This window comes from Macaca thibetana, chromosome 5 (genome assembly GCF_024542745.1).
Source record: "Macaca thibetana thibetana isolate TM-01 chromosome 5, ASM2454274v1, whole genome shotgun sequence".
Classification (NCBI taxonomy): Eukaryota; Metazoa; Chordata; class Mammalia; order Primates; family Cercopithecidae; genus Macaca; species Macaca thibetana.
In genome coordinates this window covers 6,737,278-6,753,916 of record NC_065582.1, presented here as the reverse complement: position 1 = coordinate 6,753,916, position 16,639 = coordinate 6,737,278, and the positions used below count along the sequence as shown (strand labels likewise).

Here is a 16,639-nt window from a genome sequence, read left to right as displayed (position 1 = left end):
AAAGCTATGAGAAGAAGAAAGAGAAGAAAGTGAAATGTTCTCTGTGCCAGTGTTCCATCCTGTGCTTTGAACTTACATCTCTTGACCCTTCAAGCTAGTTTTGCTCTTCCTGTATTTGGAGTGGTATCTACTGACCACTTCTAATGTTCAGTCAGTTTGGAGGGGCAGTAAGTGAGGCTGGATGCTGGAGAAGAGGGGAGAGAGTGATGAGGGAAAAAGTTGCCTAAAGTCTGTCACCCACCCAGTAATCCTGAGGTCTGGGAGTCCTGTCTTGCAAATGTCTCTGGTTGGCCCATGCCTTTTTCCTGACACTTGGGTCTTGCTGTGTCTGAAAAGTTTGTGGCTGGAGACAGGTATCTCTGAATCTTTTGTGAAACAGTTTTTAACTTTTTAAATGCATATATTAGAAAACTGCTGTTAAAAAGTTACCCTAAGAGAAAATACATCCAAGAACTTTGATTGCAGATAATATTCAGTTGCATGTCCAAAAACAAGTGACAGCATGCATTTAACCATAAAGACTAATTCTCACAAATTAGCTGGGCATGATGGTGGACACCTGTGGTCCCAGGAGGCTGAAGCAGGAGGATGTCAAGGCTGCAACAAGCTGAGATTGCACCACTGCACTCCAGCCTAGGCGACAGGAGTGAGACCTTGTCTCAAAAAAAAAGAAAATGAATTATCTTCAGGTTACCAGCACTTTTTTTCAGGGGACATCTGCCCTGCATGTGGGGGTGGTGGCTCCCTATCAGGGACGTTTGTCATCTCCCTCAGTGCTCTAGAGGCTTAGGCAGGTAAAGTCAAGTCCCTTTTATGTAAACTTTGCTCTCCAGTGCCAATCCCTGCTGCATGACACCAACCACGTTGGGATAACTACGAAGGCCTTCCACAGTCAGTCACTGTCATTGTCAAAGTCAATTTCAGGCTGCTATGGTTATTCCTGGGGGTAATCAATAAATCATGTCATCACCTTCACCCCTCACAAAGGGGGGTGGGCAGAGAGAAGGCACTTCATCATCAAGGAAAAAGCATTCCCACTGCCAGAAATAAAAGGGAAAATGCAGCAATCAATCCTGTAATCTGAAGCCTTAAAACTTAAACATCTTAACAAGATGTAAAGTCACGACTCAGAAGGGGGCCGAAATGCATACCAATACAGATCCCTGCGCTCTCTCTCGCTCACTAGAGGATGAAAGAGCACCACAGGCTTGCAGCTCATTACAGTACAGAGCACAGCCTTAAATGAATGCTCCTTGCTCACTGCAGGATGCTGGTGTATGAATATGAGTTAAGATAAAAGTTAAGTGACCATTGGTGCTAAAGATTCAGTAGCACAAAACGTTTTTTCGTGGTGTTGGCTGGTGAGGAGTTCCTGTAAGTCAAAGACATTTTTTCTTAATTTCTGTTAGAATAGTAGCACAGGAGATGTAGAATATGGCATGTGGGGAGAAGGGGAGAGCAAAGGAGGTGGAAACTTACCCATTGAGTAGCTAGAAGCTCTCTGTGATAGAAATGTCACCTTGAGGGACATAGATCATTTCCTATTCCTGAATATATGAAAACTACAGTGAATGCTTGAAAGAAAGAGACTAAGGACCAATGAGAATTTGTGTAATTCATCCCTTCCCTTAAAATATTTCAGGACAAAGAAAAACCATATTCTCTTCCAAGTAATGACTGAAATAACTGGCGTCCCAGGAATCTTATAAGTCATAGTGCCTTGAATTGTTTGCATCTGTAGATTTGAATATTAATATCCTTGACTCCCAGAAGGATATCTTATTTTGGATTGCTCATGACCAAACTGTATGTATTTAATGCTTAACTTTTCCACATAAGACATTCTGATTAGAGCTCTCACCCTCCCCTCCATAGATGTGGAAAAATCATTACCAAAAAGAAGAGTGATCCACTTGCTTGGGGAGAAAACCACTTGTGTGTCGGCTGCTGTATCTGATGAGTCTGTGGCTGGAGACAGTGGGGTCTATGAAGCTTTTGTGAAACAGTAAGGATTCAGCAGGGGTGCTTGTAGCTCCAGCAAATCTCCTTCGCCGTGGGTGTGGGTTATATGCTGTAAATGGACTGCTACCATTAGTCCACTCTTTGGCTTAGTAAGGACTTTAGCCGTTAAAGAAGTGATGTGGCTGAAAATTTCAGTATATCAAAAATGACTTAGCCATGGAAATGATAAACAGATTGGTGTACCCAGAGGCAAATGACACTCTTTAAAATTTAAAAACCTTGATTTTAATGGGAATATTGGAAGAATTCACCAGACTCTGTTTGGCACATGAAGCTTCTCATGTGTATTTCTGAAAGCCTGGAATGTCTCTAGGGTGTGGTGTATTTCTAGTAATAAGGAAAGTAGTCATCAGAGAGGCTTTGCCCTAAAGCCCAGAGGCGAACTCTTCTTGAAAAGAGCCTCTAAAACAGTAAGCTTTCACTGGGATCCGTTCCACTGGGAGGGCATAGGAGTGCTGTTAATTCGGATTTTCATTCAGAACGCTAAGTGGCAAACTGTAACCATAACAATTAGTAACCCCATTAATTAACTGTTCATCTACTCCCTGTCCATATAGGCCTAGTGAAATTGAAGATGTCACATACAGTGAAGAGGACGTAGCCATTGTGGAGACCGCCCAGGTTCAGATAGGACTCAGGTAAGGAACGTGTGTGGGAAAGGAGCAGTTCTGACATCTGTGCGGGGCAAGCGGCCTGTGGTGATTCCTGACTTCATTTAGCCTCTCTTTTGACAGATACAATGCGAAAAGTTCAAGTTTCATGGTGATTATAGCACAGCTCCGAAACCTTCATGCCTTCTTGATACCTCATACTTCAAAAGTGTAAGTAAAATCAGTGAAGATCAAATTGAGGAACTTAAAAATTTCCATGTAAGAGAATTTTACACTGTAATCATGCAGTTCATCAAAATGAAGATATGGAAAAGACATAACGGGGCTGATCATGTCTGAATGAATGGCAGACAAAGATAAAAAGGAAAATGTGAGGAAGACTTATTGAGTTTTAATTCTTATTCAACTGATTCTTTTTAACAGTAGAAGCCAAGACTTTTAATCTTTTTTTTGCAACCAGAAATACTATTTTATGCTGTTTTGGAATTTGATTGAAATAGGAGTAAAACTTTTGTTATTGTGTAATTGTTACTACTGTTGTTTAAGGAATTTTCTAATCTTTTACATTAAAATGTAGTGATTAAATTTAATGTATCAGTACAACATGGCCAGTCAAACATTTTGTCATGCTACATGTATGTTTTCATCATCAAGCATTTACTTCCCTGTGACCAGTGAGTTCTTAAGTTATTTCATTTCATCAAACCAAGAATCCCAACAAATTGATGACATAATTCTACACAGTCCATTGCTTAGAGACTGTTTCCTGACAGATAAGCCTAAAAATCTTATGACGGATAAGTCTGGAAGTCTTAGACGCCACCATTAACATTTTCTGACATCAGAGTTTCAGGGACTCTGAAGGGCTCATGGCTGGACAGTACCAGGAAGAATCCAGATTTCGACTTAGCACGTCAGACATAGAATCCAGAATATACATGTCCACTCTGCATTGAAACTTCCTGTAAGAAGTGGATTTTAATAATATTTTGAATATGCATTGTAAGGCTTTGGAAATTTAAAAAGAGCTGTTGAGGGATGATCCCCAAGACTCTATACCCAGCCAGGTGAATGTTTTCCTTAATGATAGAGTATATTCCTTAGTGATAGGACTTTTAATAGAATAAATTTAAGAGTCCTTCATGTTTTTCCTACAGAGTTACTTGTAAATTCACCTCCTAACATTCCAATAATCATCAGAAAGAAGAAACTGGATCTAAGAGAAAAAGAACTAGGTAGAGATTATGTACTCAACAACAGAAGAATAGAGATAGTAGATTTCTTTCTTTTTTTTTTTTGTAAAGATGGGGTCTCACTGGGTTGCCCAGGCTGGTCTTGAACTCCTTGGGCTCTCCCATTTTGGCTTCCCAAAGTGCTGGGATTACGGGTGTGAGCCACCGAGCCCAGGTGAGATAGTAGATTTTAATGTGTTGACAAGCATCAAAATTGGAGGTAGGATAGGATTCTAGGAAGAGAGTTGAGCTTAGAGAACTTCCTGAATCAAGGCGTGGGCTGTCCACATCATTAGTGAGATCAGTGAGGAGAGCAGGCATCACGTAGAAGTGCCTAGATCAACACAGACAGCCTGCTTCCCAGGCCTGAGATGAGAAACACCAGTCAGCAGTGTCCAGGAAGACTGGCTTGATATAATCTGTGACTTCTCCCTACCGGTAAATAACTTGTGATGTTGGAGCATGCCATTGATGGCCTTTCAGTAAAGCAGATCACGGAGAAGACAAGTCTACCAGAGATTGAAACAATAAACAGTGAGAAACAATGCACAACTTCAGGAGAAAACTACAGAACACCCCAAGAACACACACTTTCTTTAAACTCACCGTAAGGGCACACCTACAATATGCTCTCCTTCAACTAAACCCATCCCAGCCATTCTCACTTACCTCATAGGATGTCACCAAGTCCCTTCTGGAGGCATGGTGATACCCGTGTGGTGTAGGACCAGTGAAATACTCAGCCCAGCCAACGAGCAGACATTTGCTCTTCGGCTCCCCAGCTGGTGTGCAGGCACGCGTTTAGTTGGTGCGAACCTTCCTGACACGTATAGCAATCTTTCCTTAAACCCATATGTAAAAGCCTTGGCGTAAATAATGACACTGCTAAACATGACAGCTAGTATGAGATAGTCTTAAAATTGTTCTTTTCTTCCCCAACTTCAAAAGTTAATTTTTTGATTAATTGTGACAGACAGAGTTTATGCTTCCTCTGGCTGACAACAGCCACGGTATTTTTGTGAGTCGCTTGCTGGACTCCAGGTTGTAGAGATATGCCCCCCCCACACGCCCACCCCCACAACAGAATGAGAGAGAGCATACCCTTGCCTTCTTTCCCTTGTATATTTGGCTCTTAACTGTGTAAAATCTCACTTTTAAAATGTGGAAACATTTTTAAATCACTTAAGTGGTTAGGCCGCTGGTACGGAAGGCTTCGCTGGTGTGATGGCTGGAGAAACAGAAGATCCCTTCCCTCCATTGCCACTCTAATACACTCCTTCTTTATTACTTTTCCACGAAAGCAGAGGAAAGATTTTCTTCTGCTGAATCTTCAGCCTCCCGGGGACAGTGAGCTGTGTCTTATTAAGGCTCTTTAATCAACAGCAGTGGGCCTCAGGCCCACTAGGTCTTCAATGTGGAATCTCCATAATTAGTATTGATATGAAATACAAAATAATATGACATTACTCAGTTCTGCATTTGAATTACAGTTTTTCTAATGGAGAAAGACATGTTTTAGAATACAGATTAGACAAGCCTGGAAATGGTGGTGGAGGGATAGACTTAGCGGTATTCTCTTTCTGGGATTTAAAGGAAGTTACCTCATGCTGTTTCTAAGAATTGTGGGTCCTCATATAATGTGTGCTCAGAAAAGTCACTTTAAAGTAGTATTAGAAGTTATTGTTTTTCTGTAACTCTTCCTCTGAATTTTGCAAGGCAAGAGACTCTTTTAAAACAGTTTGTCGTATCTCAGACTTTGGAGATGCTAGACAGTGATATTTTTGAACTGTTATTTCATCTGTTTTAAATTTTCTTAACAATATGCTACTTAGCCTTTCTTTTTCTCTAGTAGGATAATGTATTCCATTCCTGGGAAGTGATCATCAGCATCTCTTGTTTAATACTCAGGATGAGGATTCTGTGGGATAAAGTCACCAGTATCTACTTAGTGTGTTCCTACCTTCCCAGGCTCAGAAATAACTTATTTTGGAATTGGCTGTACATGGGGCAGGTGGGACGTTAAATTCGTCTGCCCTGTGGATTTTCTTCCTCTTCACTTTCCTATCATGTGCCTTTGCTGCAGTCTCGTGGTGAGTGGAGGCTGGGCCGTTGCATGCTCAGGGGCGTAGTCAGCTTGGGTGGGTTCAGAACAGAGCATCTATGCAGCTGAGCACGGACCCGTGATAGCAGCAACACTTTAGATTGATCATGAACTCCATGATCCCTCATTTTCTTGCTTTGCAGATAATTTCAAATGATAGCTGTGAATCTGGTAAAATTAAAGTACCTATGAAATCCGTTTTATTCTTGTTCTTTGCAGATATTTTAGGGTTGCCGTTCTTCCTTCCTCAACTGATGTCAGCTGTCTGTTTCGCACAAAAGTTCATCCGCCCACAGAATCCATTTTATTCAATGATGTGTTCAGAGTCGCCATTTCCCAAACAGCTTTACAACAGAAGACACTGAGAGTAGATCTTTGCTCTGTCAGTCAACACCGAAGGGAAGAATGCCTGGTAGGATTCTTCATAATTCCCATTATCAAATAACATTTACGATTGGATGGTCTGAGAATATATTTTGTAGTTGCTATTTTGCCAGCCCTAGGAATCACTACAGACCTGCCCAACATCTTGGGAAACATCTAGTGTTTTTTCATTTTTTTCTGAAATAGTGGTTTCTGTTTATTCTCTTATTCCAGACCTTTAAAAACTGCTTATAAATTGTGATTTTCTATAAAAGCTGCTTTCTATTTCTAGCTTTTAACCACAGAAGAACTTTACTTTTGTGACAGCTATCACTCATGGAGTGTGCTTACCACTCCCAGTGCCAATGTCAAGCTTTGTGTGAGTGCTGTGTGTATATTATCTCATTTAATCCTCATGACAACCCGATGAAAGATTGGTTATGAAATGGATGATTATCCCCTATTTTCAGATAAGGAGCTGTTTGAGAGGTAATATATTTTACGGTCACACAACTATAAACGATAAAGCCAGATATCAAAATGACATCCCCACATAATTCACTGTTACAAATTAAAATTCAGCAAGACCACTGAATACTATATAGTACCCTTATTCACCTCACTCTCCCCCACCACAGTATTGGAGCTTTTGGGAAGATGTGGTGTTACTGTTTAGAGCAATACGATATTTAAATGCTACAGCAGAAGACTTCACACTTAACTAATTGTGAGTTTAACACGCTGCTGTGCATAATAACCAGAAAACCATTACGTCCCAGTAAAGTTACATAAGCGTTCAAATGCAGGCATCTGGAGATGTGCCCATGTGTTCAGAAAACCATTACATCCCAGTAAAGTTACATAAGTGTTCAAATGCAGGCATCTAGAGACGTGCCCATGTGTTCAGAAAACAATGTGAGTCTCCAATTGAGCTTTTCTCTGCAGTCCAGTGGGAAGCACAGAAACACACATGTTTCATGATGAACAAAGTTTAAGAGGAGTAGGTTTCTTCTTAATTTTTCTTCTTTTCTTCTTGAGAAAAATGTCTGATAATATTATCTGACAATGAAGTTAGAAAGAAGCAAAGATAACAGACTTGTTAGGCTATCAGAAAGGCTTTAGTATCATAGATGTCATATTTAGTATAATAGATGTCAGAGGCTCCAACAAAGTTCATAAACGTGTTAATTGATAGCCTTAAAGAAGAGTGTAATTTAATTTAGATTTTGTCTCTGTGTGATTTGGTGGAATATGAAAGCCTTTATCCTTTACTTTTTTTGCCATTCTACTAACTTATGTATCTAGAGAAAACTGTTGCTATCTGATGTCTTATTCAAGAACCAAAGTAGAGTTTTTATTTTTTTTTCAGTGGATAATGGGTTGTTGGTGAGTAATAATCAAGTCACCTTTACAGCATATTATAAGAAGTACTATGAGGCCGGGCGCGGTGGGTCATGCCTGTAATCCTGGCACTTTCAGAGGTTGAGGCAGGCAGATCACCTGAGGTCAGGAGTTCGAGACCAGCCTGGCCAACATGGTGAAACCCTGTCTGTACTAAAAATACAAAAATTAGCTGGGTGGCGTGGCATGCGCCTGTAATCCCAGCTACTCAGGAGGCTGAGGGAGGAGAATCGCTTGAACCCAGGAGGTGGAGGTTGCAGTGAGCTGAGATCGCATCACTGCACTCCAGCCTGGGAGGCAGAGCAAGACTGTATCTCAAAAATGATAATAATAATTTCACATTTACATAAAGGGCATGCTTAGTCATTAGGTCTTTGCAAAATGGTATCTCACAAACTAATCCCAGGATTAACTTTTAGGTGGGGGGTTATTATTTAGTCACAGCTGAAAATATAACATATCCCCATGTTTTAAAAAATCCAGCAATGCTTTATGTCAGGAGAATTGCATTTTTTTTTACCCTAAAACAAGCTCATTCAATAATCTTTATCAGAACAAATACTAACTTAAACATTTTATTTTCTCTCCTCTTTATTTTTTTTCTTTGTTTTCTTTCACTTACATAGGCTGGAACTCAGATCAGCCTGGCAGATTTACCATTTTCCAGTGAGGTTTTCACTCTATGGTATAACTTGCTTCCTTCCAAGCAAATGCCTTGCAAAAAGAATGAAGAAAATGAGGACTCTGTATTTCAACCAAACCAGCCGTTAGGAGATTCTATAGACTTGGTGAGTCAAAATTAGAGAATAATATGAAAGTAATGTGAAATACATACATAATATGAAAGTAATATGAAATATGGAATGCTACGAGACCAGTGAAAAAAAAACATGCTTTTATCACTTTCACTCTCCTTCCTTTTCTCCTTTCACAACTTTGTTTTTCCCAGCTTCCTATAAAAAAAGAAAGTTAATTTCCAGCTTTGGCTTTGTTTCAAATATGGTTTGTAAAAGGAGCACTCTTTTCTGCTCACACTTCCTTATAAAAATAAACTTTGACATAGAGGCTTCACTGGTTTTAAGTGATCATGGAAAAAACCTTTTAATTTAAATATATACTTTCCATGCATCGTGTTCACATTGTTTGATTCCACTGTCAGGTTATACATTTGGCACTTTTATATTTTGCAAATTTGAAATTATTAAGCCAAAACAGTGTGTTAGCTTTTCATTTGTAACATCAATAGCCATAAATATTTTCTATTAAATACTTTTGTAAGGACCAGACATGGTGGCTCAGGTAATCCCAGCACTTTGGGAGGCTGAGACAGGTGAATTGCTCAGGAGTTCAAGACCAGCATGGGCAACATGGCGAGATCCCGTCTCTACAAAAATAACAAAAAAATTAGCTGGGTGCAGTGGTGCACGCCTGAAGTCCTAGCTCCTGGGGAAGGTGAGGTGGGTGGATCGATTGACCCTCGGAAGTTGAAGCTGGAGTGAGCCATGATCACGCCACTGTACTCCAGCCTGGAAGACAGAAAGAGACCCTGTCTCAAAAAAATGGGGGGTGGGTTGTAGCGAGCAACCATACTTCAATACAGTACTTCAAAAAAACTTACAAAGGGTCCTTTTGTGAGGCCGTTCATCACGAATTTGGCATTTGTGGATATTGTTACTGAATTCAAGTTTATTTTAGATTATGAGGAAGGCATTTCCTAAGCAAAAGTCAGATAATTAAACAACAGTGTTTTATTGATCATCTACTGTGTGTGAGACACTATAGTAGGCACTGTAGTGGGGGTGAAAGGGAAACAAACATCATGGTACATCTTAGATCACATGCCCAGGCTTGTGGTAGACACTAAACAACGCATACAAGATGGCGAAATGGAGTTTTTATCCTTAAGAATGCTTTTATAATGGTCACACTTTATGTAAGTTCTTAAAAATAGCTTTATTACAATATAATTCATATGTCATACATTTCACCCATTTAAAGTGTGACAGTTTATCCATTTGAAGCACCCAATTCAGTGGTTTTTAGGATATTCACAGAGTTGTGCATGCAACCAACATTACAGTCTAATATTAGAACATTGACATCATCACCAAAGAAGCCCTGTGTGCATGAGCAGAGACTCCCAGTTCTCCCTAACCTCTTTCCCCCAAGGCAACCACTAATCTCTGCTACAAGGCAACCACTAATCCCTGTCTCTGAATTTGCTTCTTCTGGACATTTCATGTAAATGGAATAATACAATATTTGTTCTCTTGTGTCATCTTTCACTTAGCATAATATTTTCAAGGTACCTCCATGGTGTTGCAGTATTAGTATTTTATTCCTTTTTATTCACACATAATATTTTATTCTGGATGTACCACATTTTATCTGTCCGTCAGCTGATGGGCATTTGGGTTGTTTCCACTTTTTGGCTATTATGAAAAATGCAGCTATGAACACTTGTATACAAGTGTTTTTGTGGACGTATGTTTTCATTTCTCCTGGGTATGTACATGTGAGTAGAATTGTTGGGTTGTATAGTCACTCTGTGTATAATATTTTGAGGAATGGCCAAACTGCTCCTAGGTGTTGGCACCATTTTGCATTCCCATTAGCAGTGTATGAGGTTTCCACTTTCTCCCTTGCCATGTGTTATCTGTCTTTCTGATTCTGGCCATTCTTGTGGGTGTGAAGTGGTGTTTTACTGTGGCTTTGATTGACATTTCCCTAATGACTAATGATGGTGAGCATCATAGGCTTATTGGCCATTAGTATATATTTTTTTTTTTTGAGAAATGTCTCTTCAGAATCTTTGTCTATTTTTAAAAGGTATTGTTTATTTATTTATTTTTAATTTATTGTTATTTTCTTTTGAGATGGAGTTTTGTTCTTATCGCCCAGGCTGGAGTACAATGGCACAATCTCGGCTAACCACAACCACCCCCTCCCAGGTTCAAGTTATTCTCCTTCCTCAGCCTCCCGAGTAGCTGGGATTAGCTGGGATTACAGGCATGCACCACCATGCCCAGCTAATTTTGTATTTTTAGTAGAGATAGGGTTTCTCCATGTTGGTCAGGCTGGCCTTGAACTCCCGACCTCAGGTGATCTGCCCACCTCGCCTCCCAAAGTGCTGGGATTACAGACGTGAGCCACCACGTCCAGTCTGTTTATCTTTTTATTATTGAGTTATAAGAGTTCCTTACCTATTCTTGATACAAACCCCTTATCAGATAAATGATTTGCAGATATTTTCTCTCATTCTGTGGATTGTCTTCTCACTTTGTTGATGGTTTTATTTACGGCACAAAAGTTTTTAATTTTCCTAAAAGTCCAGTTTATCAATTTTTTAAAAATCCTTGTACTTTTGGTATCATAACTAAGACTGCTTTGCCTAAACTAATACCACAAAGATTTACCCCTGGGTCTTTTTCTAAGAGTTTTAAAGTCCTCTATTTAGGTCTCTGATTCATTTGAGTCGTTAATGTGGATCCAGTTTCATCTTTTTGTATGTGGATATGCAGTTGTCACAGCACCATTTATTGCAAAAACTGTTCTTTCCCCTTGAATTATCTTGGCACCCTTGTTGAAAATCAAGTGTGAGGGTTTATATTTCTGGACTCTCAATCCTGTTCATTAATCCGTATGTCTGTACTTAAGCTAGTACCACACTTCCTTGATTACTATAGCTTTGTAGTCATTTTGAGATCAGGAAGTGTGGATCTTCCAACTTTGTTTTTCTTTTTAAAGATTATTTTGGCTATTCAGAGTCCCTTGCATTTCCATAAGAGTTTTAGTATCAGTTTACTAATTTCTGCAAAAAAAGATAGCCAGGATTTTCATAGGGGTAGAATTGGACCTGTAGGTCAGTTTGGAAGATACTGTCATCATAACAGTTCTAAGTCTTCTGATCCATGAACATAGGATATATTTCCATTTATTTAGGTCTTTAATTTCTTTCAATAATATTTCATAGTTTTCAGAGTCAAAGTTTGCATTTCTTTCATTTTTCTTTTTTATTTTTATGTCAGATGGGTAATGTGCTGATGTCCTAATGAGATTTGAAGGAGGCATATGTCACACATGAGCATGAAAACCTAATCATCACACTTAGGAACTACAAAATGATCAGTGTGCGACTTCTTTTGTTAAATTTATTTCTAAGTATTTTATTCTTTCTGATGCTACTGTGAATGGAACCAGGCTTTTAAAAGTTTTGTTCATCATGGCCCCATACAACAGCATAAAAAAGATCTATACATGACCAAGTGAGATTTGTCCTAGGAATGCAAGGTTGGTTTAACACTTGAAAATCAATAAATTATATCAGATATTTCATCATGTAAATGTTTTAATCATTTAAAACAAAGTTTGAGGACCCACTGAAAGAGTGTGATGTTTCAGTACATGTATTCATTATGTAATGATCAAATCAGGGTAAATTAACAAATCCATCACCTGAAACTTTTATCATTTCTTTGTGATAAGACCATTCAAAATCCTTTCTTGTAGCTGTTTTGAAGTATATAATACAATGTTGTTAATTACAGTCACCTTACTGGACATTAGAACAGCAGAACTTATTCTCCCTCTCTAAATGTAACTTGATGTTCCCGTTGAATAACCTTTCCCTTTTCCTCCTCACCCTCCCTACTCTCCCCAGCCACTGTGGAACTGTTTTCTCAGTTGCATTTTTAATTGTTGCACAGTTGATTTTATTTGTCTTGTATCCTGCAACCTTACTGAACTCATTTATTAATTCTAATAGTTTTTTTAGTGGATTCCATTAGATTTTCTATAAGATCATATTGTTTGCAAATAGAGGTGATTTTACTTCTTCCTTTCCAGTCATATGCCTTTTATTTCTTTTCTTTTCTCTCTCTCTTTTTTTTTTTTTTTTTTTTTTTTTGCCTATTTGCCCTGCCTAGAACTTCCCAAACAATATTGAAAGAAGTAGTAAGAGCAGACATCCTTGTCTTGGTCCTGATCTTAGTGGAAAAGCTTTCAGCCTTTCACCATTAAGTATGAATTTGGCCATGGCTTTTTCATAGATGTCCTTTATCAGAATGAGGAAAAGATCTTCTTTTCCAAGTTTGTTGACTGCTTTTCATCATTAAAGGCTGTTGGATTTGTAAAATGCCTTTGTTGCATCTCTTGAGATGGTCATGTGGTTTTTGTTCTTTATTCAATTGATACAATGTATTAATTGATTTTCAAGTGGTAAACCAACCCTGCATTCCTAGGATAAATCTCACTTGGTCATAGTGTAGATCCTTTGTATGTTGTTTGACTCAGTTTGCTAATATTCCATTGAGGATTTTTGTGTCTGTATTCATAGTTTTCTTGTGATAGCTTTGGTTTTTATCAGGCTAATTCTGGCCTCATAGTATGAATTAGAAAGCATTCTACCTTTTGGAAGAGTTTGAGAATAATTTGTATTAATTCTTCGTAAATGTTTCATAGAATTCACAGGTGAAGCCATCCAGTCCTGTACTTTTTTGTGTGTGTAAGTTTTTGTTTACAAATTCTATCTCTGTACTTCAGTCTATTTAGACGTGTAAGTATTGCTTTTTGAGTCTGTTATTATGTAAAGTAAATTTAGCATTTACCTTTAGCATTGCATTGCATCTTTCTGTTCAACTGAACCTTTTATCATTATGAAGTGTTCCTTTTTATCTCTAGCAATACCTCTTGTTTTAAAATCTACTTTGTCTGGTGTTAGTAAAGCTACATATCAGCCTTCTTGGGTTAGTGTTTGCACGGTTGATCTTTTTTCATCCTTTTACTTTCAACCTTTCTGAAATACTGTATTTAAAGTATTCTACTTATAAGCAATATGTAGTTGGTTTTGATTTATTATCCAGTCTTGAAATCTTCATCTTTTAATTGAAATATTTAGCTCACTTACTTTTAATGCTATTATTGATATATTTGGGTTTGATCCTATTATCTTCCTATTTGTTTTCTTTTAATTCCATCTTTATTCTTTTTCTTTCCTTGTTTTGAATTAATTATTTTTAAATTTTCATTTTTCCGTCTACTAGATCTACAGTCTTTTATTTTTTGCAGTTTCTCTGGAGATTATAGCATGAGTTCTTAACTTATTAAAAACTACCATAAATCAATTCCTTTACTTTTTCCCAGACAATGCAAAGATTTTCAAAGACTTTAACTCCATTTTATACCCTTTCCTCCTTCTCTGCTATTATTGTCATATATTTTGAATCTCACAAGATATTATTATTGTTTCATTGACAATTAGTATTCATTCAGATTTCCTCACATTTTTACCTTTTGTTATATTTTATTTCCTTCTGCATTATTGTGCTTCCATTTGAGACATTTTGCTTCTGCTCAAAGAATTCCCTTTAATATTTCTTTTACTATAGATCTGTTAGTATCTATTTCAACTTCATTTGTGAAGGATGGTTTTTTTGCTGCATATTCAGAATTCTAGGTCTGCAGTTATTTCTTTGAACATGTTAAAAATATCATTTTATTGTCATCTAGCTTCCATTGATTCCGTGGAGCTTTTGGAGGATGACTTAATGGTTGGGTCATATAGCATTATTTCTTTTACTGCTTGTAAGATTCTCCAGCAGTTTCACTCTGATATGCTAATGTGATTTTCTTTTTGTTTATACCACTGAAATTCTTTATCATTTCATTCAATTTTTTGAGCATATTATTCATAAAAACTTAAATGTTTTTCTCAGTGCCTGTAGTGTATGGATCATCTGTGGGTCTGCCTTATTTGGCTATCGTTTCTCTTGATTTTCACTCTTTAGGTCCTAATGAAATACTGGATATTACATATGAGGATAACTGACTGATATCTTCCTCCAGAGAGGATTTTATATTCTTCTGAAAGGCAAATGACAATATGGGTAGCTTACCTGAATTATGTGGGGACCTGAATTCCAGTTTTGCTCTCCATAAGACTGTATGGCACAATGGAAATATCTGCTTACTATTTTAGCCTGATAGCAGCTGTTTTTTTGCTTTGTTTCTCAGCTTCTTGCTCTGCATATAGGCAGCTTAAGAATGGCCAATGCCATGACAGGAATATCATGCAGAATATTGAGCTCACTTTACAGTTCATTTTCTCTAACCTCTTGTGAGTTGACTGCCTTGGTAGTCCTGAACTCAATTTTAGTCTTCCCATCCTACTGACATTGTCACTGTTCTAGGCAGCCACAGTCTGTTTAGCCTGAGTACCTCACCACTAGAATTGACAAATACCCTAAGGGAAAAGAGTGACAATGGCTCACCTTATTATATTTCTGTTCTGCCTGGGATCTTGGCCCTCTAGTCCTGATTGCCTTTGTTGCTCTTCATTGCTTTAAAACAGCTGAGAGGTTTTGCTTGTTTGGGGTTCTATTTTATTCAGCTTTCATATTTGTTTTCAGCAGGAGAGTTGAATCTTCTTTACAGACAGTAGTGTAAATTCCCCTCTGATGAGTTTTTAAATCATTTCTTCAAGGATATGATGTTAATTGCCATATGCTTTCCATTCTCCAGGATGCAGTGTCAGCCTTACTTGCAAGAACATCAGCTGAGTTGTTAGCTGTGGAACAAGAATTAGCACAAGAAGAAGAAGAAGAAGAATCAGGACAAGAAGAGCAAAGGGGTCCAGATGGAGACTGGTTAAACAGTTATTTCCTTTTGCTATTGGGAACTCAAAGATGATGTGTTTACACATCTTACAATGAAACCTTTGTAGGCTCATGGTTTATTCCAGAATTATGGAATGCACTGCACCTTCAGGAAGCTATGCTAGGAAAAGTCTGTCCTTGGTTATTAGAGAGTTAAGGAAGTAACGGCAAGATTGTGGGCAAAGTTAAAACATTAGCCAGATTCTTTGTTCTTGTTTCGAGTAATTTTAAAACACTATTTTCTGAGCTTTTTTTTTTTTAAGTCTAAACTTGATTTTGATAGATATGGTAGCTTATTGTAGAGTTATAATTTTAAAAGTGACTCTATTTTTCTTTTAACTACCTGTAAGTACCATTTAGGCTCTAGGAAGACAAAGCAGGTATTTAAAAAACAACTTCTGAGTACTCATTTCTCTGTTTGTTACCACTCTTACCTTCTTTTTCTGTGTCCTTCCCTTTATCCATACCCAATCCTTTAAAAAGGGGGGCAGAGAGGGAAGTTATTACAGTTTTTGTCCAGGTTCATATATATATAAAGAGCTATCCTTCCTGGATTGTACTGTTTTCTCTTAAAACAAATTTGAGTGAATATTTCACTCATTAAATATATATGTAAAATCGTTTGAGTTAATTTTTGATATATAGTTGTTTAGACTGTTATGTTCAGTTGAACTACTGTTAACACATGTGCGTATACATATATAGCATGCATTTGTATGTGTGTATATAGAAAACTTTTTAGAAACTTAAGAGTGACAAGGTATATCATAAATAACGCAGTCATGGACATTTGGAAGGAATAGCTTTCTACTGTGATGTAAAAAGATATAGATATACTTTGTCTTTATCAAAAGTCCTTCATAGTGAATAAAAGTCACAGCTCTGCAAAACAAATAAATATGAAAATATGAGAGTGATTATAAGGTTCATTATAGTATCTTTAAATAGTAATTCTCATATATGTAAAATACAATTTGTTTCACACATATTTCCAAACAGTACACTTACTATGTAAACAAAGAAATTTATAACTCATAGTAGTCATTAATGGTTCCCCTTATGTTCACTTCATGGCTAGACATTTATTAACTAGTCTGTGCCAGTTTGTCATTATGTCACCAGACAAATTAAAGCTGAACATTTAGTTATCAATGGAAAGAATGTGTGCGTTCGGAGAACATGAAACTCAACAGAGTATGAGATGTTCTAAACCATCCTAGTACTCCTGCTTTATATATTCCATATAAGCGGTATTTA

The 16,639-nt window shown here is 37.6% G+C and overlaps 1 protein-coding gene and 1 non-coding gene across 4 annotated transcripts in view; one reads left to right on the top strand and one right to left on the bottom strand.

The window, feature by feature from the left end:
• WWC2 (WW and C2 domain containing 2) overlaps positions 1–16,639 on the top strand; it is a 217,444-nt gene that overhangs the window by 164,841 nt on the left and 35,964 nt on the right. For all 3 annotated transcript variants that reach the window (XM_050792511.1, XM_050792510.1, XM_050792512.1), the window contains exons 12-17: positions 1,876–2,005; positions 2,580–2,660; positions 2,757–2,843; positions 6,186–6,378; positions 8,357–8,518; positions 15,249–15,373. In XM_050792511.1, the coding sequence (XP_050648468.1) occupies positions 1,876–2,005; positions 2,580–2,660; positions 2,757–2,843; positions 6,186–6,378; positions 8,357–8,518; positions 15,249–15,373 (778 nt within the window). The remainder of the gene's footprint in view (positions 1–1,875; positions 2,006–2,579; positions 2,661–2,756; positions 2,844–6,185; positions 6,379–8,356; positions 8,519–15,248; positions 15,374–16,639) is intronic.
• On the bottom strand, positions 11,753–11,856 carry LOC126955882 (small nucleolar RNA U13). The gene has a single exon (XR_007726167.1). It is a non-coding gene; the product is annotated as a small nucleolar RNA U13 (small nucleolar RNA).